Raw genomic sequence first — 25,210 nt, forward strand, 5'->3', positions numbered from 1 at the left:
GGTCTGCCTGAGTGTTTGCGGCTCCCGGGTCAGGGGGTTTAAGATTTTTGGCGTCTGCCTGATAAATCCCGGTGGCTGCCTGGTGGGGTCTGAGTCCCTGGGCTCTGCTGGGTCCCCGGTGGGGGTGGTCGCCCCTGGGTCCCGGGTCGCTGGGTTCCGGGCTCGGCCGGCTAGGGGGTGGGAGGCTGCGGGCGGGCCTGTGAGCTTGCCGCTGATATCTCCCTGGGCTCTGCTGGCTGCTGGTTGTGGCCCCCCGGTGCAATCCTCTGCACCTCTTGAGGGGGGGCGGGGGCTTTTCTGGTTACAGTCTTTCTGGGGTCCCTGTGCTCTGGGGCAACTCCTGGATCTCTGGGACTTGGAGCTCCCTTCATCTGCTACACATCTTTGGGGGGGAAATCTGTGGCCCCTCACACTCTCTATTGATTGCTCCTATAGAGAAACCTTACATAAACAAGCGCGTGTACGCACACAGGTGCTCACATGGTACTCTCATAAGTATGGACTTGGGCACGTTCAACACATGTCTTAAGGCTGTGGTTGGCACTAAATGCACTGTGATTTATTATCATGATTGTTCAGTAAAACAATACTGATTTTATATTTCCTCATCAGGTTGACACAGTGATATTTTGCTCTTGTTGTATTGTTGTGTGTTGTTTTTCTCTTTCTGCAGGTTTAGAAGCAGACTCTTGTTCATCACTGATTGTTTATCTTTGTGGAACCCCCCTTCCTTTTGTCTCTTCCTTTGTCTTTCACCTCTGTCTCCGTGTCCGGTCAGAATTACAAAGCATTCAAAAAACAATAACAATAAAGTTTTAAGTATCAGGCGTGACATTAAAAGCAGACGCTTTGATGCTCATTCAGACATCAATTCTGTTTGCTTCACAGCCAGACAGGACATTTGGGGGGGGGGGGGGGGGGGGGCAGTGGTGTGAATGTGGTGTTAATCCATGAACACCACAGTCAGACATAAAGATGTCCATGTGTGCTTTTGGCACCAGGATACCTTAGGCCACAGCTTGATGATCCACTTTGTCATTGTTTCATCTGATCTGTGGCCACATGTCTTGGACACTCGGGTGAAGAGAGGGGCAGAGCTCTCAACTGACCACTACCTGGTGGTGAGTTGTCTCCGATGGTATGGAGGATGCCGGTCAGACATGGCAGGCTCAAAAATATTGTGAGGGTCTGCTGGGAACATCTAGCCAATTCTTTTGTTAGAAGGAACTTCCAATTCCCACCTCCGACAGAACTTCCAAAATACTCTGGGGGAATTCTATTCTATTTTATTCTATTCTATTCTATTGACAATTTTAGAAAAAAAAAATTAAAAAGACAAGTGATTATGTTTATCTCCAGAGGAAAACTTCATATCCTTCTCTTTTTCTTCCACAGCATTACCTGACATGTTTCAGTGGCACGGTTGCAGTACCATTTCTTCTGGCTGAGTCCATGTGTGTCAGACGGGATCAAAATACCGTTAGTCAGCTGATTGGAACCATTTTCACCACTGTAGGAATAACAACCTTAATCCAGACCACTTTTGGAGTCAGGTGAGTTTGTCAGATCAGGTTGATATGGGCAGAAGTTTAAGAATCAGAATAATCTTGGGGAAATTGGTTGAGTTTGAATAAATAGTAATAATAAAAAGTGAGGAACTGAGAGGAGTCCAAAGGCCTCAGGTGAGTCACAGATAAGGGCTTTCCATTGAGCTGGTTCCAGAAGTAGTTGTATTAGAGCCTGTCTTTACACTGGTTCTTTGGTTTTCAGACCTAGCATCAACTCATAGCTGGGCCAGAGTTGGTGCTTGCTAAAAACCACTTTCTACCCCCGCCCACATGGTTATGCAACCAGGATTACTAAAGCTAGAGTAGCAGAAAAATAACTACAGAAGTAAAAAAAAAAAAGTCAAATACGAAAACACCTGGCAGCCCTAAATGTTTTATGAGGATCTGTTGGGTATGTCTGGCAGAGTATCCTGTCAGAAGGAACTTCATTTCTCACCTCCGACAGAACTTTTAAAGCATTGCAGGGGAGGCGGGGGACATTTAGTCTGAGTGGGCCATGTTTCAAGCCTCCATTTTTAAGGTGGCCAACTAAAGCTGCGGCCACAGGTTGGTCGGTGCTTGTCGTGGTGGCAACCCTCAAACCCGCTGGTGGACACCAGCGGTTAGGGATGCTGTCAAGCTGAAGAAAGAGTCCTTTTGGGTTCTTCGAACTGTGGAACTTCAGAGGCAGCTAATAGGTACTAGCAGTCCAAGCAAAATGTGGCTCTGTTGGTCACAGAGGTAGAAATTAGGTTGTTAGAGGAATTTGGTACAACCATGAAGCATGACGTCTTTGAGGAGATTCTGGTTCATCATCTGGCACCTCAGGGGGAGTACCTCAAGGTTCAGTACTGGGACAAAATAGTTTATTATGTACTTAAATGATATCTGCAGAGTATCAAAAATTTTAAAGTTTGTAATATTTGTAGATGACACAAATATATTGTGTTCAGGGGAGGAATTGCCACAGGTCTTGGAGTTGATCACACAGGAATTAACGATATTAAAAAAGTGGTTTGATATAAATAAATTATCATTGAATATAGATAAAACCAGATTTGTGTTATTTGGTAATCAAAAGAAAAACATCAAAATAGAAATTTGTGTGGATAATGTATATTTAGAAAGAGTAAATGAAATGAAATTTCTTGGTGTGATCATTGACCATAAGCTCTGTTGGAAGCCACACATTACTTATGTTCGGGGGAAATTGGCACGGGTCGTTGCCATCCTGGGGAAAGCAAAGAATATGATGAATCAGAAAGCCCTGCACATATACTGTGCTTTACTACTGCCATGTATGAGTTACTGTGTAGAGGTCTGGGGAAACACATACAAAAGTAACATACAGACGATAACTATAATACAGGAAAAGGCCATTAGAATAATAAATAATGTGGGGTACAGGGACCATACAAATGCACTCTTTGTCGAAATGCAAGCCATTAAATTCCAAGACTTGGCGAAGCTCAAAACAGCGCAAATAATGTATAAAGTAAAAAATAAATTGCTTCCAAAAGAAATCTGTTTATTGTTCAGAAAGAGAAGGTGGGTATAACTTAAGAGGGAAATGGAATTTAAAAATACAAAGTGCTAGAAGAACTTTGAAAACTATGTCGATCGCAAATGCAGGAGTTAAATTATGGAACAGTCTAACAGAAGAGATGAAAGAAAGTAAAAACAACAGTAAACCAGTTTAAAGTAAAATATAAAAACCTAATTTTAAATAAGTATAAGAATGAAGAAAACAGGGTCAACCCAGGATGGTAAATGTGGCTGGTTATGCTGTTGTGCTTCTTTTTCTGTGTTTTTTGGTTTGTTTGGTTTTTCTTTTTTCTCCATAACTGGTGAATCTGCAAATTTACACATTCTCTGTTTTCCATATGTTGTTGTTTTTTTGTTGTTGTTTGTTTTAATTTTTTTTTCATATGTTGTTTGTTTAATTTAAGACTGAAAGAAAATTAAATGAATAAGAGGTAAAACTTGGGGGTAGGGACAAATAAGTGAATTCTTCAGCCTCCTCCTTTTCGGTCAAATAATGGAATTATATTTTGTAATGATACATGTGTGAAATGTTTGAAATAAAAATGAACTGGACTGAACTGAACTGAACTGAAAAGCTAAGTCTGAACTCCCACTGAGGCTATAATACCTGCAGTTAATTCTGAGACTATCCCTTTATTCTAAAAGTTGGACTGGTAGAAACCATAAACACTTTTAAATTTATATTAATACACAAACATATGATGGTAGTGACCAACTGGCTGCAAAGACAGAAGCTCTACCAAAACACTTTAATGGCTTTGCTCTTCATCTACCGATTGTAATGGCACTGCCCTATAGAGCTCCGGACGTCACGCGACTCTCAGAGAGTAGATGCCATGTTGGCAGGCAACAAAGGTAAACAAAATGAACGGGATCGGCTTGGATTTTACTCCATCTGAGTTTGCTTCACACTTTAAAACTGAAGAAATCGTTTTATATAGTAAGAAATTAAATAGACAAAAAATGTCCGACCCTTACCATGCCCCTGGGATACTTTTTAAAAATGCCAGAAGCTGTCAGAGCGGGCTTCTTACCGGATTTGAGATGCCCTGACATTTATAACTTATAAAACTAATGAAATAAAAACACAAATAACATAGACTTGCATGTAAGAAGTTTAAATAGAGTGCTGTGCTGTTTGAATGTATAAACTGAACGCCAAGAGAAATCACTAGTCTGATTTTTTTCCGTGAATAAAATAAAAATGTCAGGCAGGAGCGTCTCAGGATCTGTCTGAGATCTGTCTCGGTGAGACAGATAATTGCAATCCAAAGTGCTTTTTATGTGTGATCTGACAAATGATCAACCATTGCTTAAAAATTAAACACAGCTTAGCCGGTTAATTGCTGTGATCATAAAACACGTAAACGGCAGCACGCAGAACTCACGAGGCATCGTTTTACGTGATGTTTACTTGCTGCTATGAGTAATAAGACAGAAAAAGCCACGCCAAAATAAGTTTAGGAAGCCCACTAAGAATCGTAATAAAAGCATTTAAAATAAATACCATACACAGTTGAGGAAACGTTGGTTTAAATACCTGATATGAAGTAGTCGCTGCGTAAGCGAAAACCTTTACTCTCGGGATCCCACAGTTTCATTTTAGCCCGGTCACTAGTGCGTTTTATTACAATGATCCAACGTTTGCGGCATTCCGGATCTTGGGGAGTCCTGCAGATGGCTCTTCCCTTATCTCGTCCGCGTCTGTTCTGGCATCCTGGGGCACAACAGGAATCTACCATATTTCCTGTCTGATTGAGTTTTCTGACAATAACAAATAGTCCAGCTGCCGGCTTCTACCTGCCAAGATGGTGCCGTTTCAATTTGAACTGTTGCATGCCGGGAGAAGTGACGTCAACTCCCGGAGCTCTATGCAGGAGCTGCAGTGGGTGAGGTGAACTGTGGGTACTCATGTTTACATGCACCTTGTTCTATTTGTGGTGTTTGTGCATGTTTGTTTGGGGGGGGGGGGGTATTGTTCTTAGTTATTGGTTGTTGTGTGCCTCTCACTGTCAGTCTGCAGTCATGGGGTGTGAGAGGCATGTTAGCCTAGCTACTAGGCTAGTAGCGTCCTGGCATGAAACAGTGATAAGAGTTAAAGATTCCTTAATTCATAAAGTTGATTTATAAGTGAACTTAACTCTTGAATGTTTCAGGGCTGCCAAGTTTTGAACATTTCAAAGAGTGAGACGGGGTCATGGGGTTGGGAGGGCACAATTTGCCGAATGTTTTAGAGCGTGTGCGGGGGTGGGGGGTGTTGTTATTAATATTGAGACTTTTTGTACACTACCTTTTATTTATTTATTTCAACTTCGTACGGAAGATGATTAGAGCCACTGGGTGTGTCCGAATCCACGGGAAGGATGCTTTTAAGAGTGCGATGACGTCACAGCGCAGCGACGAGTACTGTCCGAATTCCAAGAATACTCATTCTCGCGTCCTCAAATGCGTCCTCGCTCCGCCCATATTTCGAGGACGGGTCTGTTGTATCCTCACAGAACAAGGCTATCCCAGCATGCTTTGTGCGCCAGCTGTGGATTTTCAACAGGGAGAGAAAATGGGGAGAGCTACGAAGTTTTAAACGTAAGTTTGTTAAAAACTAGCCGTAGAAACCTAAAAAGCTTAAAGCGGTTCAGTTTATAGACATATTTCATTTGTATATTTGTTCTTTAAATTACATTTTAGGCAGAAATCAGCCAGAACCAGTTTGTTTCGCAGGTCCCAGTTATTAAAACATGTCATTTGTTTTAAGGACAACGGAGCAAAGAAGCGTTTTTATTAAGCTTAGAGGTGAAGAGTGAAGCTGTTTACCCACACAACCACAGAAGTTCTGCTGTGAAAAGTAGTTTTACATTCAGGGATTTACACAGCTGACACGTTTTAATGAAGTAAAAAGTTTGTGTGAAGAATAAAAGTTTTATCTTCTCATGTGGATAAATGTAAAAATGTGTTTATTGCCTTTTTGTCACCTGTAGTCTGATTTTCTCTGTAGGACTGCAGGTGTCCAGGGTCAGGAGAGGCTTTACCTGGTGGTCATCCCGGGAGAGAGGCCTTCTACTGTCATCATGTTAATGTTATTTAGCTGTTTGATATTTGAACACGTTTATTAAAAATACTAACTGATAACTCTTTCTGGTCATTGATTTTATCACCAGTTTTATTATTACAGATGTTTTTTTTAACATGTTACATGAACAGAAAATGAAAAGATGGTAAGGAGACAAGATTATTTATAATACGTTACACTTATTTACAGATCAGAACCAGTATGGACCAGTTATGTACGGTTAAAGCAGGATTAACCTGAGTGACTCTTCCTGGATCATTTATTTAAACTGAGTGAGCAGGAAGTCTTTAACAGTGCAGCTGGATCTGCTGCAGGAGGATCCAGACGTGGACGGAGGGCTGGAGCAGACCCGTGGCTGGACGTTTCTGGTCAGAGGAACATCATACAAGACGGTCTGCAGAGAGCTTTGGGACGCTTCCTCTCACTGTCCACTCCATCGTCCATCTACAGGGCCTGCTGGGCTGGCTCAGACGACGGCTGTTACGTCTCTGTGAATGACTTGTCTGTTAACAGTAGTGGTGGTCTGCTGGTACCTCCTGCAGGACAGAGCACCACTGACCTCCTCCACACACATCTTCCTCATGCTCATCTTCCAGACCCACAGCTTCACCAGCACAGAGGCAGATGTGCAGCACAGTGCATGCTGACCTGTAATAGATTAAATAAGAATTTGTTTGTTTTTTTATAGAAAAATGTAAAACAAACATATAACCTGCAGTACACTGGTTCTGTTCAGTTTAAAGAAAAGCAGCAGGGAAAACTACAGAGAATTTACATTTTTAAGACAGATCTAATCATTATTAGGCAGTTCATTTTATTAAAAAGCCTGTTTTTAAAACGTTTTACCCTCATTTGATGCAAAATAAGTTCTACGGTCCAATTTACATTACAAAACATCCTACTGCATTCAACATTTATAATGCATTTGGTTTATATTAATTACCTACATGATAATACTCTGTAGTAATGTGTTGTGTATGTTTAACAAGTTCATTATGTAGCTTAAAACATACATGAAACCATCTAAAGTTAACATGTAAGTCCTGAAAGTTTCTAGAATAAACAAAGTTACTTTACCTGAAAACGTTTGTGAACAAACGCTGCTGATGGACGTGAAGCTGCTGTAGCTCCTTAATATTCCTGCTCGATTTTCGCTAGCTTTAGCATTTTTCCTTTGCATGTAGCTGCCGCCACGGCTGTGACAGGACCTACGGGTCAGCGTAGAGGTGAAGGCTAGACTGTCCGAGTTCAGAGCCGCTGACTTCCGGTTTTAGCGGTCTTCAAGGACCCGGCCTTGCTAGACTGGCGAGGATCCGTACTCATAAGCACCCTTCCTGTGGATTCGGACATTCGGAGTGTCGCCTCTACAGCTCTGCCCTCCTCTCCCAATGATTGGACAGGAATTCGAGAAACGTGATTGGTAGCTAAGACTCGTGCTCTCATTGGTTCCACCCAAGTTCCTCCCACTGACGCTAGAATCGAGACAAAAGATCGTTGGTTACGTATTGTAACCCCAGATTCTATGAGTCTAGTCGCAGCCCTTAAGCTAGCTGCTATTGGAAGGGTGATCTCAGCATCAGCCAATCATGAAGAGCTTAAATGTACGCCCATCACGTGGGCACCTCTTGTGGGTTATATAAGTGGAGCGACTCCACTGCTCGCCTCCGATGGCTCTTAGTCCTAACAGAACCAGTGTGGCCAAGTGGCTTAAGGGCTGCGACTAGACTCATAGAATCTGGGGTTACAATACGTAACCAACATTCTATTTCGTCTAGTCTTAGCCCTTAAGCTAGCTGCTATTGGAATAATGCGCAGCTGGATGGGTTTACGCCACACTGGTTAGCTCAACCAATGGACACACCCAACATGTCTCCTTTTAGTGGGGGTAGCTCAGCCTCAGCCCAGGGCTTAAAAGGCTGAGGCAGCCAGAGAGAAGAGTGGGGCCACCACTAAAAATATCATCCACAAGAGGATGAAATTCATTCAAGCAGGGCTGATGAGGTGCCATAATGCGTTCACTCAGCCTGCTGAGGTCCAAGCACTGAACGAGTGATGGATCCTGAAGACACATCTCGTAAATAATAACGAGTAAAGGAACAGGGTGAAGCCCATGAAGCAGCCTGACAAATGGCTTCCATTGACACACCACTGTGGGGCGCCACAGAAGAGGAAATCCCTCTGGCTGAGTGAGCCCTGAGTGTCTCAGGAGGATCCATCCCCGATGATGTGTAAGCGAGTGAAATGGCGTCACATAGCCAGAGTCAAAGGCGCTGGGCCAACAGCGCTTGCCCAAGGGAAGACTCCCTGTAGTGCACAAACATGATTTGTGAGCGGCGAATCCCTGAAGTGCGTGACACATATCGTGCGAGCGCGCGCACCGGGTAGAGAAGATGGGAAGCCGCCTTCTCCTCAGAATTATGGGGAGGAGGAAAAAGTCCAGCCAATGAAATTGACCTGGATTTGAAGGAAGTATTAATGTTTTTTGGGCACAAAGGCTGGGTTGGGGCAGAAAACAGCAGACCCGCCATCTGCCCGGATCCTGAGGCATGCGGGAGCCACGGAGAGGGCGGTTTGGTCGCTCACTCTCGTGACTGATGCCAGTGCCAGCAGCAAGGCAGTTGTAAGTGACAGGAACTTGAGTGAGACCTGGTCCAAGGGCTCAAATGGGGCTTCAGATAAGCCACGCAGAACCACCGTTAGATCCCACTGGGGAATTAGCGGACGGGACACAGGTCTGTTCCTTCTGACACCTTTTAGAAAACGTTTTGTGAGGGGATGATTGAAAACAGACCTATCACCAAAACCCTGGTGACAGGATGAGATAGCTGCAGCATATGTTTTAATAGTGCTGAATGCGAGGCCCCTGTCCATCAGTATCTGCAGAAACGATAGGACATCCGCCAGCTGGCAGGAGAGTGCTTGAACATTCCGCTCTGTGCCCCAGTTCTGGAAAGCTGCCCATTTAGCAGCGTAAGACGCAACGGTAGAGGGCGCCCGCGCACTCTGAATCGTGGTGACCACATCATGCGGCAGCCCAGAAACCCCTAATCGAAACTGCTCAGCGGCCAGACCCACAGCCGATGGCTTATTTCCGGAGGATGTCTGATTATCCCATCCGCCTGGGGAGGGGCGTCCTCCCTTCGCGGGAGTCTCCACGGGGAGCCGGACAGTAGCGCTTGCTGATCCGGAAACCATGACGCGGACAGGCGTCTGGGAGCCACCAGAATTACCGAGAGCTGTTCTGACCGAACTCGGTCCAGGAGACGGGGAATCAGAGGGACTGGTGGAAACGCATAAAGGAGCGTTCGAAGCCCGGGCTGGTGTGAGAAGGCGTCCGCTCCGAGCGAGGTTTGGTCCCGGAGACTCAGGGGAAACCACAGGCGACACTGAGCGTTTTCGCGAGCCGTGAACAGATCCACACGGTTCCCCGAACCTTATCCAGATCTGTGATATCAGCGCGGGATGCAGACGCCAGTCGGAGTCGCGGGGACCCCTTCTCGACAGGATGTCTGCCGCTACATTCAGGATCCCCGGAATGTAGGTGGCACAGCAGGTGGACATGTGCCCAACACAGTAAACCTGTGGCTACGCGTAATAGTGGGAGGGATCGAACTCCCCCTTGGCGATTTATGTAGGCTGCCGCCACCTGGCTGTCTGTGTGAACTTCGACATGACGGCCATCGAGAAGGGCAGCGAAGTGCATGAACACATTCCTCACTGTCATAAGCTCCAACACATTTATGTGCTCGTGCGTGTGGGAGGGCCAGCGATCTGCCGCCGTATGGAACAAGCACGTGCCCTCCACCCCAGACAGTGACGCATCCGTAAACACAGATACGTGTGACGCAGGACGTCCGATGGGAATCCCGTGTGAGGGGATGCAGGGGTTCCCCCAGTGAGCGAGGTCCCCGCCCACTGAGGGGGAACCCTCAACATACGTCTCTTCTGACGTATCGGGTGTACCCGGAGGCAGATGAACCAACTTTGCAGGCGCCTCGAGTGCAACAACCCCAGCAGCACCACCGAGTGGGCTGCAGCCAACATGCCCAGAAGTCTCATGACTAACAGGGCTCTCACGATCTTGCGGGGTTGCACGCAGGAGATCACCGTGGTGAGATCTGCCGCTCTCACCGGCGACGAACATGCTCTAATTAGAGAGGCGTTCAGCTCCACCCCGAGAAACATAATCGACTGGGATGGAAGGATGGAGTTCTTCCCCCAGTTTATAGAAAACCCCAGGGTTGACAGATGCTCTGTTAACCTCCTGGTTTGCTCTGACGCCTCGTCCTCAGACCGGGCGCATCGGAGCAGATCGTCCCGGTAAAATAAAACCCTCGTTTCCGCCGTGCGCAGTGGCTGCAGCGCTGTCTCCAGACATTTGGAGAAAGTGCGCTGGGCTAGCGAGTAGCCGAAAGGGAGGCATTCGTGCACGCGTTCTGACAGCGGACGTGTGCTCGAGGTCACGTGAGCAACGTCTGAGGATTGGTTTCGCGCCCTTACCGCCGTCGCTCGTACCAGAGAACTGGGAGCGACCCATGGAGGGCTGTGCTCGAAAGGGCGAGTGTGAAACAGCTGGAAGAGGCTGATCCGCACCGCAGAGCGTGGAGTCCATGAAGGACGAGTGGGAGCCGGGCCCGTGCACGGGAACGTCAAAGTGCCAGCGGATGGATCCACGCAATGTGCGTGCTTTGCGCATGGTCGCGAAAGCGCCATGACATCCCTTCCCACCCAACATTGTGGGGGAAGCGGGATGAGTCGGGCCTGGCCGTAGGCTGGGGGCGGTGCGCAAATGGAGCGCACCCTAACAGCTAACCGTGTAACATGACCGAGTCCGACTGTGTGAACATGCAGATGTGCTGCAGTGCTTGGTGCGGGGAACATCATGTGTGAGGATTCGGCAGAAGGTTCTGCAGAGGACTGTAGGATTGTGCTCTCGATGTGACGTTTTTTGGGATTTATTTCAAAACCAAAATCATTCACAGAGTTAACATTGCAGCCATAAGCACACACATTCCCCCCAACGAGTCATTTTCATGGTTGTTTTTGGCGAGGTTCCTGTGACTGCTAAGGATGTGTCTGCTGGCTCGTTCGGAACCGTTGGCCGCCAACTCCCTGGTCCCGCCTCAGCGGGAGGCCGGCTCCGCGGGGCGGGCCGTGCAGCTGGGCGCATGGAGTTTCCGCGCCGTTCGTCCCATCCTCTGGGGGAACGGCCGGAGTGCGAGGCTGACAGAGAGTGGACCAGGTCTCGCACCGTGGCTGAAAGTTCAGCCGCTGAGCCCTCTAGATGACGCTCGTAAGATGGGGACCAAACAGAACGTCAGAGGTGATGTGGCCTTCCAGCATCTCCCTGTGCAGGTGTTCAGGAATGGAGGGCAGGGCCGTGAGCCACAAGGCCACTGGATAAGGGTCTGCCAGGCAGCAATGCGAGCAGAACCGGTGAGTACAGCAGCGCACAGATTGAGGATGGCATCAGCAGTTTTAGTAATGATGGTTTTTGACTCGACAGGAGAGTCAAGCTCCTCCACCATTTTGGAAACGCCAAAGGCGAGAAGGCGATGTTATTTCCTGCAGCGCCGGTCTGGAAGGCGCACTGGTGTGCGCGATCGGCGAGCCGCCTCAGCAGCTGGTCATGCTTAGCGGGAACTGCTTGCGGTCCAGTGAGGTGGTTCTTGACGCCACACAGCGAGGCCAAGTCCGGCTCCAGTGGAGGAACGGATGGCCAGCCCTGGTTGGAGAAGCCCTCGACCTTGGTAATGGGCGCATATGTGGAAATTGGCACCTCGAGCCTGGCAGGCTAGGAGAAGGCGGCGGACCAGCAGCTCACGGCAGCGGGGAAGCGCGGCCAGACGGGGTCTGGACAGCGCGTCTGTGTTGCCCCGAAAATTCCCGCCAATTCATCTGCCTCAGGGGAGCCGGTTCTGGAACGGCTAGCCCCTTGCGGGTCGCAGCCGCGGAGAAGATGGCGGGCAGCTCCTGCAGCAGTGCTCTAACTGCTGGCAGGGAGGAGCGAGAAACCACTGGGCAGAAGGACCCGCTGAGCGAGGCTCGTCGACCTCCGTGTTGTACAGGAGGGAATAATGGCTGCGGCAGCCAGCCTCGTCGTACTCCTCACGAGGCTCGTCGACCTCCGTGTTGTACAGGAGGGAAAAAGGGCTATGGCAGCCAGCCTCGTGGTCGACCTCCGTGTTGTACAGGAGGGAAAAAGGGCTTATGGTAGCCAGCCTCGTCGTGTTCCTCACGAGGCTCGTCGACCTCCGTGTTGTACAGGAGGGAAAAAGGGCTTATGATAGCCAGCCTCGTCGTGCTCCTCACGAGGCTCGTCGACCTCCGTGTTGTACTGGAGGGAAAAAGGGCTATGGCAGCCAGCCTCGTGGTCGACCCCCGTGTTGTACAGGAGGGAATAATGGCTGCGGCAGCCAGCCTCGTCGTACTCCTCACGAGGCTTCTCGACCTCTGTGTTGCACAGGAGGGAAAAAGGGCTATGGCAGCCAGCTTCGTCGTACTCCTCGCTGTCGATGACATCGTCCAATCGGTAGGAGCCAGCCGGCTCCTGGCCGACGTTGAAGAACCGTAACGCCTTGTCCAGCGAGTACGTGCCAGCCACCGGAATTTCCTCGTCGGTGGAGGGGGTGAAGTACTCGACCCAGCGGACCTTTTCAGCCACGGGCAGAGCGGTACAAAATGGGCACGAGGCCTGGGGGTCAAGGCCAGGCCAGCGTGGTGAGCCCCGAGACAGACCTCACACTTGGCGTGCAGGTCGCCGCTGGAGATGGAGCCCGTCTGGCAGGCCGGGCAGGTCCTGGCGTCGCTGGACATGGTCTGTGAGTAGATTTTTCTTGTATAATTGCTCTTAAAAGAAGCTCTTAAGCTTGGCGTGAAGAGAAAACGGAGGCGAGCAGTGGTGTCGCTCCACTTATATAACCCACAAGGGGTGCCCACGTGGTGGGCGTACATTTAAGCTCTTCATGATTGGCTGATGCTGAGATCACCCTTCCAATAGCAGCTAGCTTAAGGGCTAAGACTAGACGAAATAGAACTGTAACACTGTAGGATTTTGGTTTGTACCTGTAGAATGAAATGTGTTTTGAGAGTTTTGATTTCAAACTTGTACATTGATTTTTTTCAATTAGGAAGTCTGCTAGTTACAAAACAAAAGTTTCATGTTTCTGAATGAATGTTTGATGTTACAAAATGAGTAGTGAATGTACAAAATAAAAGTTTAATTTTACAAAATAAAAAATGCATGTACAAAATACAATGTTCCTGTTACAAAACAAGAATACAAGTACGAATTGAGAATTACAAGTTACGAATCCAAAGTTACAAGTTACGAATCCAAAGTTACATGTGATGAAACATGTTCGAAGTTACAAAACTTGGTACAAGTTACGCTGAATATTGTCCCAATCCTAGTTCCATAAGTATGGAGGAGGATTAGGACCCCTGAAGAAAAATTAAACAGTATTCTGACTTTAATTCCGGAATTAAAAAAGTTAGAATTCTGAGAATAGAGTAAGAATTTATTTTGAGAATAAAATAAGAATTCTGAGATTAAGGTCAGAATACTTTTAATTTTTCTTAAGTGGTCCTAATCCTCTAGTGGTTTTTAAATCAAATTGTAAAGATTTTGTTGGCACTGAAGATCTGCAGAGTTTTTAAACATTTCCTCAGCTTGTTAATTTTCAGCGAAGTTAACAGGTTTTATAAATAGTTATTACCTGTGTAAAGAAATTAAAAATGTAAAGCATGTTTTATGCTCCGTTCAATTAAACTGAAGATATTGAGGACAATGGTTTGTTTTTTTCTTTACAAATGTTTTAGCCATGTTTTTTGTTGTGTATAATTGACATATTCAAAGTAAATATGCTAAGTTATTGTGAATTTAAAAAAATATGATTAACAATAGATTTATGATTAGAAAGATTTTGTAACACTGGTTTGATTAGTAGCTAACACTGATTAGAGTTATTTCATTCAGTTTAGTGTTACATAGATTTTACACTTACCAAGTGTTGATTTTGAAAAATACTTAACAAGTTGCAGTGTCATATTTAAATAACACTGAGGGTGTTAGTTTTTGGCTAGAGTAAAAGTATATTAACAATTGTGAGTGTTAATGCAGGCTTACTCTAAAACAAAATTTAACTCTAGTCAGAGTAGAATTGACTGAAAATGTAACTGAGATAAGTGTGATTTTTACACTCTACAGGGCACGACCAAATGTAACCTGGCTCAGTGTTGAAATTGACTCTTAGTGTTGCATTAACACTGCTCATTTTACTGTGTTGCTAATGCTATAATTAATATCATCTGTTTTTTTCATAAGCCCCTACACACTATGCGTGATGCATGTTTGGGGAGTGCAGGCGCTGGTTTAGCGTGAGAGATTGGAGGTGTGGCGTGAGAGCGTGTGAAGAGGGTCAAATGCATGTCTCTCATGTTCAGTGCATGAGAGTTGGCAGCTTTGATGTTTAACACTGCACAGCAAATTCAGCATGCTCAAATGAACACTGTCAGTTGATTTCAACACTTTTAGTGTCTATATGGGTCCACACCAGTAAGGGTTAATTCAACTATTTTTGCAAAGATGGTACTTTAAAGAGCAAATTGCAGGTATTTTTTTTCTAATTCATATAAAATACTGTCCAAAAATACTATTAGAAAAGCTTATTGTGGACATTTGGTTTTAAATCCATAACAGCAGAGTTTTCTAGAAAAAAGTGGCCTTTCTCATGTTTCTAAATGTGAACCTCTGACGTAACCAAAGGGAGTTAGAAGCTAGGCTGCCTCAGCTCAGTGTGGAGAGTGGGTAGTTTTAGGGTAGAGAGGTCATGTGATCCAGTCAGTGTGTGTGTGATTACTAGTGTTGGATTGTGTTCATGTTGATAAACTATAGTGTGTGAAGGCTGTACCAACTCCAGCCTGTCTGGACATTGAGTCCACGGGTTTCCAGGTAAGAGAAACAACGCCTTTATCTTTGTGCCTGAGGGCATTTTGTGCAGCTGAAAAGATGGACTTCTGTAGCCCACATTGGTCGGTACCGGGTCAGGGAGGTCCACGCTGGGCTCCGGAGACCCATGGTGGGGTTAAATTAAATGTGGATTTCTGTAGCTCAGATCACAGTCAGAACCGAACACCAGAAGAGATGTGTGGCTTGGTGGGCCAGTCGAGCTGGTTTCTGCGTCAGAACCAGATCAGAACCGTCACAGATCTATATCATACCATACCATACCATACCATACCATACCATACCATACCATACCATTTATTTATGAAGCACATTTTAAAAACGGCATGGCAGCCAACCAAAGTGCTGTACAGAATAAAAAGTAAAAACACAAATTATAAAACAAAACACGGTCAACAATAAAATACACAACAAGGCAGATAATCACGGTCAATAAAAAGACACATAATAAAATAATAAAAGTCAGGGATTTAAAAATCCCTGGTCGTAAAAGTGAGCCTTAAGCAGTGACTTGAACCGGAGGAGGGATGGTGCCAGCCTCACTGAAAGAGGAAGAGCATTCCAGAGTGTCGGAGCAGCATAGACAAAAGCACGCTGCCCCCGCGTTTTGTATTTCATTGTTAGAACGCGAAGCAGCAGACCTCAACGCCCGGTTTGGCACATAACGAGTGACAAGATCCGAAATGTAATCTGGAGCCAGACCGTTCAGGGCCTTAAAAGCAAAAGTCAGGATTTTAAACTTGACTCTGAAGTTTACGGGTAGCCAGTGGAGCTGCGCCAGTACAGGTGTGATATGGTCTCTTCTAGGGGTGTTTGTTAAAAACCTGGCTGCCGCGTTCTGTACAACCTGAAGCCTGTTAAGAGCGGAGGCAGGTAAACCAATTAAAATGAAATTTGCATAATCCAGTCGGGAGATGATAAAAGCATGAATTACATATTCCAGGTGTGCTCATTTCAGGATCGGTTTTAAGCGGACTAGTCTGCGCAGCTGATAAAAACACGATCTGACCACTGCGTTAATCTGAGGGCCCATGGAAAAGTATGTATCCAGTTTCACCCCCAGGTTGGTAACACACTGCTTGAGGTCATAAGGGAGAGTGGCCAAATCAGAAGATATGTGTGTGGTTTTGTTAGGGCCATCAGAAGTGCCTCAGACTTAGAAACATTTAGCTTAAGGAAATTGTTGGCAAGCCAAACCCTCACTCCAGCCAAACATTGGTCCAGAAGAGAGAGGGAGCCTGGTTTGTTCAAAGCCAGGTAGATCTGGCAATCATCTGCATAAATATGATAGCCCAGGCCATATTTCCTCAGGATGAAACCCAGGAAGCTTTTAAAAATCCCAAATATACTGGTTTGCTGGTGTCTGGGTCGGATCCAGCTCACAGAAGCCCGCATGAGCTCCAGAACCGGAGGACAGGCGTCTCTCTCTCTCTCTCTCTTTCAAAGCTAAACTACGTTAGGTGAACGGATATTAACGACTATGAGACAGCTGACAGACGCTCATTAGTATTAATATTATATTAACTGATCGATACTATGTTAACTGTCTGGTACACGATAGTAATCTGTACAATATCGTGATGCTAGTGTGACAGATAGCCATTTGTTCACTATGTAAAAGAGCGCTGCCAGTGCTGCGCTCCTCCTCCCCGTGTAATTATGCCGACTCTTTAAAAGCTCTAATTGTGTCCAGCTGCGCAAGAGCACTTACCTGGCGTCCTGAGAGACAGGTGGGGCAGCGTGTCGGAGCTGTATACTGGGTGCATGGAGGATTATATTTTACGGGTAAGGGATTCTTTTAGTTTTCATATCGTTGTTTTGAAAGGCTGGGGCTGTATGCTCTGTGTGTGTGTGTGTGTGTGTGTGTGTGTGTGTGTGTGTGTGTGTGTGTGTGTGTGTGTGTGTGTGTGTGTGTGTGTGTGTGTGTGTGTGTGTGTGTAAATGTGCATTGATCAATCTGTGAGCCCTTCTCATGAGACATAACAGGTAAGCGTGTGCTGATGAATTGAAAAGGAAGAAAATCAGCAGTTTAATAATCATTTGCTTCCTTTGAACAGAAAGCATTTTAGTTCAGTTAATTATTTAATTAGACTTATATTTCCTTATTTTATGAAACTCCTAACATTTTCACTGTGAGTTACTTTTATAAAGAGGGTCTGTATCGGCTAGAAGGTCGGCTGTGGAAAGCCGCATACGCGAAGGGGAGCAGCCATATTAGCAGTTGGTGTAAATAATCGTGCATGTTTTTATTTTGCTTTGTTTGCATGAAGATTGCAGTGTGTATCGAGTGGAATGCTTGTTACGCAGCCCTGGTTGTTTTGCCTCCCTCTCACATAAAAAAGTATAAAAAAAAGATTTGAAAAAATGAATAAAAACATGTTTAAAAAGAAAAATTGTGATGAAAACAATTATGCAATGAAAGAGAGAGAGTAAATGAATAGGAAATAGTGAAATTAGTAGATCGTGAGAAAGGCGGAATAAAGGGCAGAATAAGGAAAGGGTGGTGACGAAGGCTACACAAAAGCTAGCTTAAACAGATGAGTTTTCAGCTGCTTTTTGATTTAGATCACTGAGTCCACTGATCTCAGGCTCAGGGGGAGAGAGGTCCAGAGTCTGGGGGCCACAGCAGCAGATGATCGGTCAGCTTTGACCTTTAGCCTGGTGCTGCACAACCAGCAAGCTTTGGTCACTGGACCTCAGGGACCTGCTGGGGGTGTAGGGACTAAGAAAATCACCAATGTATGATGGTGCTTGTCAATGTAAGGCCCTATAGACCAGAACCAGGATCTTGAAATGAACCCTGAAGTTGACTGGCAGCCAACTGAGCTGGAGGAGAAGTGGGGTGATGTGGGTGTGTTTGGAGGACTTGGTCAGAAGCTGAGCACAGGCGTTCTGAACCACCTGTAGATGGTTCAGGGAGGTTTTGCTCAGACACGTAAAAAGAGAGTTGCAGTAGTCTAAAGGTTGGTTTATGCTTGACGCGTCCGCGAGGTCCGCACGGCTCCGCGTGGAAAAGTTGCGTCATTTTAACAACCACGCCCCTCCACCGCGTCTCCGCACGGCCCAAAATTTCCGCAACGCGCACCTAGGAAATTTTCTAACCACGCGGACGGTCGGACGTGGAAAAACATGGCGTACCGGCAAGAACTAGTATGGCAGAGGTTCGTAAATAGAGACATTTGTATGATTCAGCTCTCAGAGATCACCGTGATCAACATGTTGTTAATAATTCTTGGAGCGAAATAGCTCGCACTGTCGGAAAAGACGAGGATGCTGTTAAAAATGCTAGAATGCCATGTTGTAAACAACAGTTTTTACTTCTACTATGGTGTAGTGTTGGATGCATGCCGTGTATAGCTCCATGCTGCCCCCTACAGTTTGGGAGAATATTGGCTCACCGCAGAGACGAGCCGCATGAACCATAAACGCTGCAAGTTGTGAAGCGCGTTCCATCCGTGAGCCGCATCACCAAGCGGAAAGTGAATGCGTCAAGCATAAACCAAGCTTAAGTGTGAGGAGATGAAGGTGTGGAGAACTGTCTCAAATTCAGAGAGGGACAGAATGGGACTCAGCTTAGCAATGTTCCTGAGATGGAAGAAGGAAGAGCAAACAAGAGAACTGACATGAGAATCCAGGGTGAGAGCTGGGTCAAAGGTCACACCAAGATTCCTGACAGAGGGTTTGGTGTGAGAAGCAAGCTGACCAAGAGAGTCTTTAACTTTGGGAACCAACTTGTCTGGGGCTGAGATGAGGATCTCAGTCTTCTCTTCATTCAGGTGTAGAAAGTTCCCACGATCCAGGTTTTCATAGAGTCTAAGCAGGAGTGTAACAGCTGCAGCTTAGACATCTCATGGGTCTTAAAGGAGATGTATAGTTGTATGTCATCTGCGTAAAAATGGTAGGAGAATCCTTTAACCCTCTGGGGTCCATGGACGTGTATCCGCGTCTTTTGAACAGGTCTGATTTGGGACGTTGTGGCAGCAAGACTCCGCCTCCCTGAGTTTCGGTTTCAATTCAGCTTTAAAAAGGAGATTATAAACTACAACCCATTTTTTTAATTTCTTTTATAGGCAACGTAAAAGCGGAGTTATACTAAACTAAAAAAAACGACCTATTTTTAGACAATCTGATAACTTGTCAAAACAGCAGTTTAGTAATCCGTGAGAGGGAATGAGCTTGTGAACATAAAACCCCACAAAAACATGAGATCCTTTTGCTGTTGGTGGAAGTCTCACATATTCAATTGATAAAAAGTATCATTATGTAGCTGAGAGAGAGAGGAAGGCTGCACGAGTAACAAGATGTGCGCAAAAAGGAGCCGCTTCGCGGGGAAAGGAGTGGCGTGAATGGAGTAACAACAAACAATTAGACAGATATTGATGGTAAACTTCATATTTTGGAGCGATCCGGACAGATACATTGTCTCTGCAGTTTAGTAGGCATTTATTAGGCTTATATAAAGGATGATGAGAAGGATAAATGTTCACCAGGCAGTTCAGATAGTACGGCTGTTTTTTGAACTGGAAGCAGAGGAAGTGGACCGAGACTCGCTGCCGGAGTCTGAGGCAAATAGCGAGGATGTTGATGACGATGTGGCAGATCCATCCTTCCTCATAGAAGAGTTGGGTCATGATGAGGTAGAGGATGAAGGCAGAGATGCAGCTCCTCGGAGATCCAACAAGAGGAGTGGGCAGCACCGCGCAGCTATCAGATCTCGATCTCCGCGGCGTGAGACAGCCACGCCCCACTCCTAAATGCATGTACATTGTTGCCAAATTAATAAAATAAGTATACATTCAGATAGTCCAGGTTGTCCTGAAAAAAATGATACCCCATAAGGCAATATTTATTGTTTTTCTTAGAAAATACAAAAGTAAAACCAAAATTAGCCAAAAACGGCAAATTACACCCTGGACCCCCGAGGGTTAAGGAGCTAAGGATGTGCTGAAGAGGACACAGATAGAGGAGGAACAGTAGGGCCCCGGCACAGAACCTTGTGGGACACCATCGGTGAGGGATGTGGTGATGAAAAGTGGAACTCCACGGTGTGTTCCATTTACAGGGGGATCACGCTTCCTCTGTGGTAAGGTCTATTCAGGGCTTCTGGAGAAGGGGTCAATTAGATAGTCGAACCTTGGATTCAGGAGGACCAATATGATCCAAAAAACCAACTGCACTTCTTTGGTTTATTATATATCTATTTGAAATGCCCCCAATGTCCATGTGATATTGCAGAACCACGTCAGCCAACACATCCCTACAACATCCAGAGCCTTAAGGAACTCCAGGCAGATCTGATCCACCCCTGGAGCCTTGCCATAGAGGAGCTTTTTGACTACTTCAGTGACCTCAGCACCACAGATTGGAGAGCCCAACCCAAAGTCCCTGGACTCTACTTCCTCACTGCAAGTTGTACCTGTGGGATTGAGGAGGTCTCCAAAGTACTCTGCCCATTGATCGACAACATCCCAAGTCAAGGTCAGCAGCACACCATCCCCAGCATAAACAGTGTTGGTAGCATAACACCCCTCCTGAGGCTCAGGATGGTGGACCAGAATCTCATCAAAACCATACGAATATCTTTCTACATGGTCTCACCAAACTCCTCCAACTCCCGGGTATTTACCTCCGCGACCACCTGAGCCACATTCCACTTGGACTGCCAGTAACCATTTGCGGACGAATTTTCCCAACATTTAGGGCATTGGTGGTGCCCATAGTCATTGGGGCACTCGGGGCCGTAACCCTTAAAATGGAGGAGTGACTAAATCAGATCCCAGGAAAAAAATCAGTCATCTCAGTCCATAAAAGTGCAGTTAAGATACTGCACAGAACCCTCAAGCTCATAGGTCTCTGGTAGAGAGAGCTTGGAAGGACCTCTCGCAGAGTGAGATGATAATTATTTTTATTTACAGTTCCTACAGTTTAATTTTATATGTTGTGAATCAGAAATCAAGGATGACATGCTTTGTGGGTGTATACATCTTTGTCTTAATATTTTTGATGATGCAATGACAGCATTGACAAAGCCTGAAGTCTGTAAAAGGAATCGGTTCTTGAAGAAACCAGTTCAGAACCAGTAAAGCACTAGCTCTGGCACCAGCAACGAACTAGCTCTGGAAATAGTTTGGTGTAAAACCCCTGAGAGTGTCAAACAAGGCTGACAAGTGTGAATGTGTTTCCAGACTTCCTCTGTTTCAGGCCAGTGCATTTGCTTTCCTGATTCCTGCTCAGGCGATCCTTGGTCTGGATCGTTGGAAGTGTCCCAATGAAGGTAACTCTTTTTAGTTTTGATCACATTTTGTCTTTGTAACTAAACAACATGGCTTCTTTATTATCTCTAGATGAGATTTATGGAAACTGGAGTCTTCCCCTGAACACCTCTCATATCTGGCAGCCTCGTATCAGAGAGGTACAATCATCTGTGTGAGCTTGGGGGTACTGTATGTGAGTAGAGGGATGTTTTCAGGTTAGAAACCGCTGTAAAATCATCAGCGTGGTAACAAACCCTGAACTAACCTTTACCCTTAAAGCGCAAGTAACACCTAATACAACATTTTTCACCTCCAGCTGGCTCAGCCTCTCACCTGCCAATTTGACATGTTACGGCTCAGAGCCGCTAGCCTCCTTAATAAAAGTCCTCCTCCGCCCTTTCTTTTAGTAACTGTGGTAGACAGGAAATCCTCCAGCTGTAGCAGTCTCTGTGTTTGCTCTTTCTTCTTGCCGCTGAGTCTAGTTTGGTGGGTTTTAATCCTGGTTCTGGAGGACTGGTATCCATCACATTTTAGTTGTTTCTCTGCTCCAACACACTTGATTAAAGCCCAATTTTTATTTCTCCATCTGTGTCGGTACTGACACGTAGTGGTACAAAGGCTCTCCAACAGGCTCACCGAGGATGACAGAGGCATGCCTAAAATTTTAATCTGTCGAAAGTGACAGAGACTGCAAGCTTGTGATTGGTCAGGACGCTGCTTCCTGTAAATTCATCACCGTTGCCCCTTTAAAAATTGAATGGTTAGGGTTGGTACTTTCAATCACTGCCTCAGTGCCAATCTGTCGGTCTGCCAGGCCAGGCCTCCTCAACATCGGAGGCATCGAACAGTGCCCATTTGAACTCAATGCCCCCCACCCCCCACCCCAGGAACATTTTGGAAGTTTTATCGAAGCTGGGAATTGAAGTTCCTTCCAACAAGAGACATTACCACATGTTCCCGGCAGACCCTCACAATACGTTTGGACCTGCCTGTTGTGACCAGCATCCTCGAAGTCAATTCACTACCAGGTAGTTGTCAGTTGACAGCTCCGCCCCTCTCTTCACCCAAGTGTCCAAGACATGCAGCTGCAGATCAGACGAAATGACAACAAAGTCGATCATCAAACTGCTACCTAAGGTATCTTGGTACCAAGAGCACACATGGACAGCTGAACATGGTGTTCATTATGGACAATCAATGACAAGCACAGAAGTCCAATGAAAAAAAAAACACTGCTCAAATTCAGATAAGGGGGGCCGTTCCACCCAACCACTCCTCTTCAGGTCTCACTGTTGATGACCACGTGAAAGTTAAAGTCCCCCAGCAGAACGAGGGAGTCACCAGAAGGAGTGCTCTCCAAGGACTCTGAAAATGGTGGGTAGTCTGAACTGTAGTTTCATGCATAAGCACAAACTACAGTAAGGACCCATCCCCCCACACTTACACGGAGGGAGGCTACCCTCTCGTTCATGGGGGTAAACCCCAACGTACAGGCACCAAGATGGGGGGCAACTAGTATGTAGGGTGACCAGATACTCAATGTGGGACAACGTGAAGTTCTAATGTAATGGGAAAAAGACAAACAAACAAAACGTATATTCTGCCTTTTAGCCCTAACATCACCGTTACATATACATCTAATTAATATTCTTATTATCATCATATATTTCTTGTATATATTTTATTTGAACTCAACATGAACAAGCATTTAGCAAAAGCTTTACTATTTCACTGTTCCTTTCACGTTACCATAACTCAGTTTCTTTGGGCCTTCTGTAGTGGCTCTGATCATTTTAAAAATAAAATGATGACCACAATATTAAAAAAAATGCAGTTTTAAGCAGCTTTTCAGAGTTTTCACTGAATGTTTTCCACAACCGAATGACAGTAAAAGTACCAGTAATATATTTTTAGATCTATTTATGCTTGCTTTTAATTAATTTTCCACAAAAATCATCAACTCTTTGAAAAATATTTACACTTTCTTGCTATTTTTTCATAATTCAGAAACAATTTTTTTTAACATGACAACAAATCTCTTCTAATTTTAGGTGAGAGAATAAACATGAAATTCTAGTCTCTAAAAAATTCAGATCTAATCTAATAATAGTTTCTTAGAGTTAGTTTTTGCTTCAAATTTCTGAGATTAAGTGATGAAAGCTTCCATTTATTCTCATTATTTCTTCACTGTGCTTTAAGGGGCTCAGCATGTACGCCGGTATCTGAAACCGCAGCACCTTGTCTGTTAGAGCCTCCATTGTGTTTATCATGGACCTGTCTAATTACTGGAAAACCTGCCTTTGACCTTTTCATATCAGACTCCGCACGAGACATGAAAAAAGACTCAGAAACAACAAAGACCCTGTCGAGTATCTCTGAACACGTTTAATTCACGAGTTCACAGCATTTTCTCCTCCGTGCTCACTCACGCTTGTTTTGGTGGTTTGGGCGCGCTCCACACACGCTCCGGATCTGCGATAAAGTCCCGCCACTGTTTGACTGACAGCAACAGGCAGATTTCTCCACAGTTTCTTCTATAAGATTGAAACTCGAAATGGGAAACTGTCAGTAATGCGGGACACGAGTCTCAATTGCGGGACATGTGAAAAGTAATGAAAATGCGGGACTGTCCCGCACAAAGCGCAACATCTGGTCACCCTACTAGTAAGCCCATCCCTGCTCGGCGCCTCTCAGTGGGAGCAACTCCAGAGTGGTAGAGTGTCCAACCCCTCTCAAGGAAACTGGTTCCGCAGCCAGAGCCATGGTGAGTCCAAGTCACTATAATTCTCCAATAAATTTGAAACCAACACAGAAGTGGCAAAAATGCAGTTCCGCTCTCATCGGCTAGGGGCTGACAGCTGAAGTTAGCAAATCCTCATTGACTCCCATGTTAAAAATGCCAATTTCACAGCAGAAATGAACATGTTTACAGCCTGGTTCAAAAAACCATTTTAGGTTTAATAGATTTAGTTTACATTCATGACAACTCTGAGTGGCGTGCATTTTTTGTAACTCTTCTGTTCAAGTGGAATTTAATGCTTGAAAATCTGAATAATTAATGAGCATCTACGTGACCTCAGAACTTGCTCCGGGGAAAGGCCTCAGCTTCAGCCTCACGTTAATAGATGTTCGGCCATTTCAACTCTCTGAACGTTAGTTTTGTCTGTAAGTTCGTGTTTGGATGTTAATCATGGAATTAGTCAGACAAAAGGGCAAGCTGTGGTTACTAGCAGACCATCCAAGCAGTTTCTTTGTTAGCTTCGGGTTAGTATGTTGCTACTGTCCTGCTGATCTCCAGCTGCCCCGCAGAAAGGAGCATCAACGATGGCGGACATGCAGATCTTTTTTGTGGACAAGTGAAGCCCAATTTCTTTGGTCGGCTGACGTAGTTATGATTTTGTTGCTAAGCAGGCCGGAGGTGCCTTTACTATGGAGTTGCTCTACTGCGTTTTTCTTGCTGAAAATGCCGTGAAAACATTTGTTAGCTTCAGGATGGTATGTAGACAGTGTCCCACGTATCTCTGACCATGGAGCAAGAGCTGATGTAAAAGGCCACAGCGACCGGCTACAATCGCAGCAGTCTGAGGCTCCGCTTGTAATTTAACTGTGCCAGTCCAAATTAGATCTCCACAGGTGACCAGCATGACTACAGCCTCACACGGGAGCCAGTCTGCCATGCGGTTTGGATACCCCGGTCCAAAGAACCCTTCTTAGCTTCTTGGGTTAGCTAAGTTAGCTAGTAGCTACACTGGTTCATTTGTTCCAACCCTGTTCCAAACGTAAAAGCCCCACCCTCAGCTCCACCTCTTTTCCCAGTTTAAGATTGTCT

The 25,210-nt window shown here is 45.6% G+C and overlaps 1 protein-coding gene across 3 annotated transcripts in view; it reads left to right on the forward strand.

Annotated features, from left to right (window-relative positions):
* The window catches only part of slc23a1 (solute carrier family 23 member 1), a 144,105-nt gene that overhangs the window by 46,044 nt on the left and 72,851 nt on the right, over positions 1–25,210 (forward strand). For all 3 annotated transcript variants that reach the window (XM_070555457.1, XM_070555456.1, XM_054731018.2), the window contains exons 3-5: positions 1,396–1,553; positions 21,313–21,401; positions 21,472–21,539. In XM_070555457.1, the coding sequence (XP_070411558.1) occupies positions 1,396–1,553; positions 21,313–21,401; positions 21,472–21,539 (315 nt within the window). The remainder of the gene's footprint in view (positions 1–1,395; positions 1,554–21,312; positions 21,402–21,471; positions 21,540–25,210) is intronic.

This window comes from Nothobranchius furzeri, chromosome 10, assembly GCF_043380555.1.
Source record: "Nothobranchius furzeri strain GRZ-AD chromosome 10, NfurGRZ-RIMD1, whole genome shotgun sequence".
In the NCBI taxonomy this organism is placed as follows: Eukaryota; Metazoa; Chordata; class Actinopteri; order Cyprinodontiformes; family Nothobranchiidae; genus Nothobranchius; species Nothobranchius furzeri.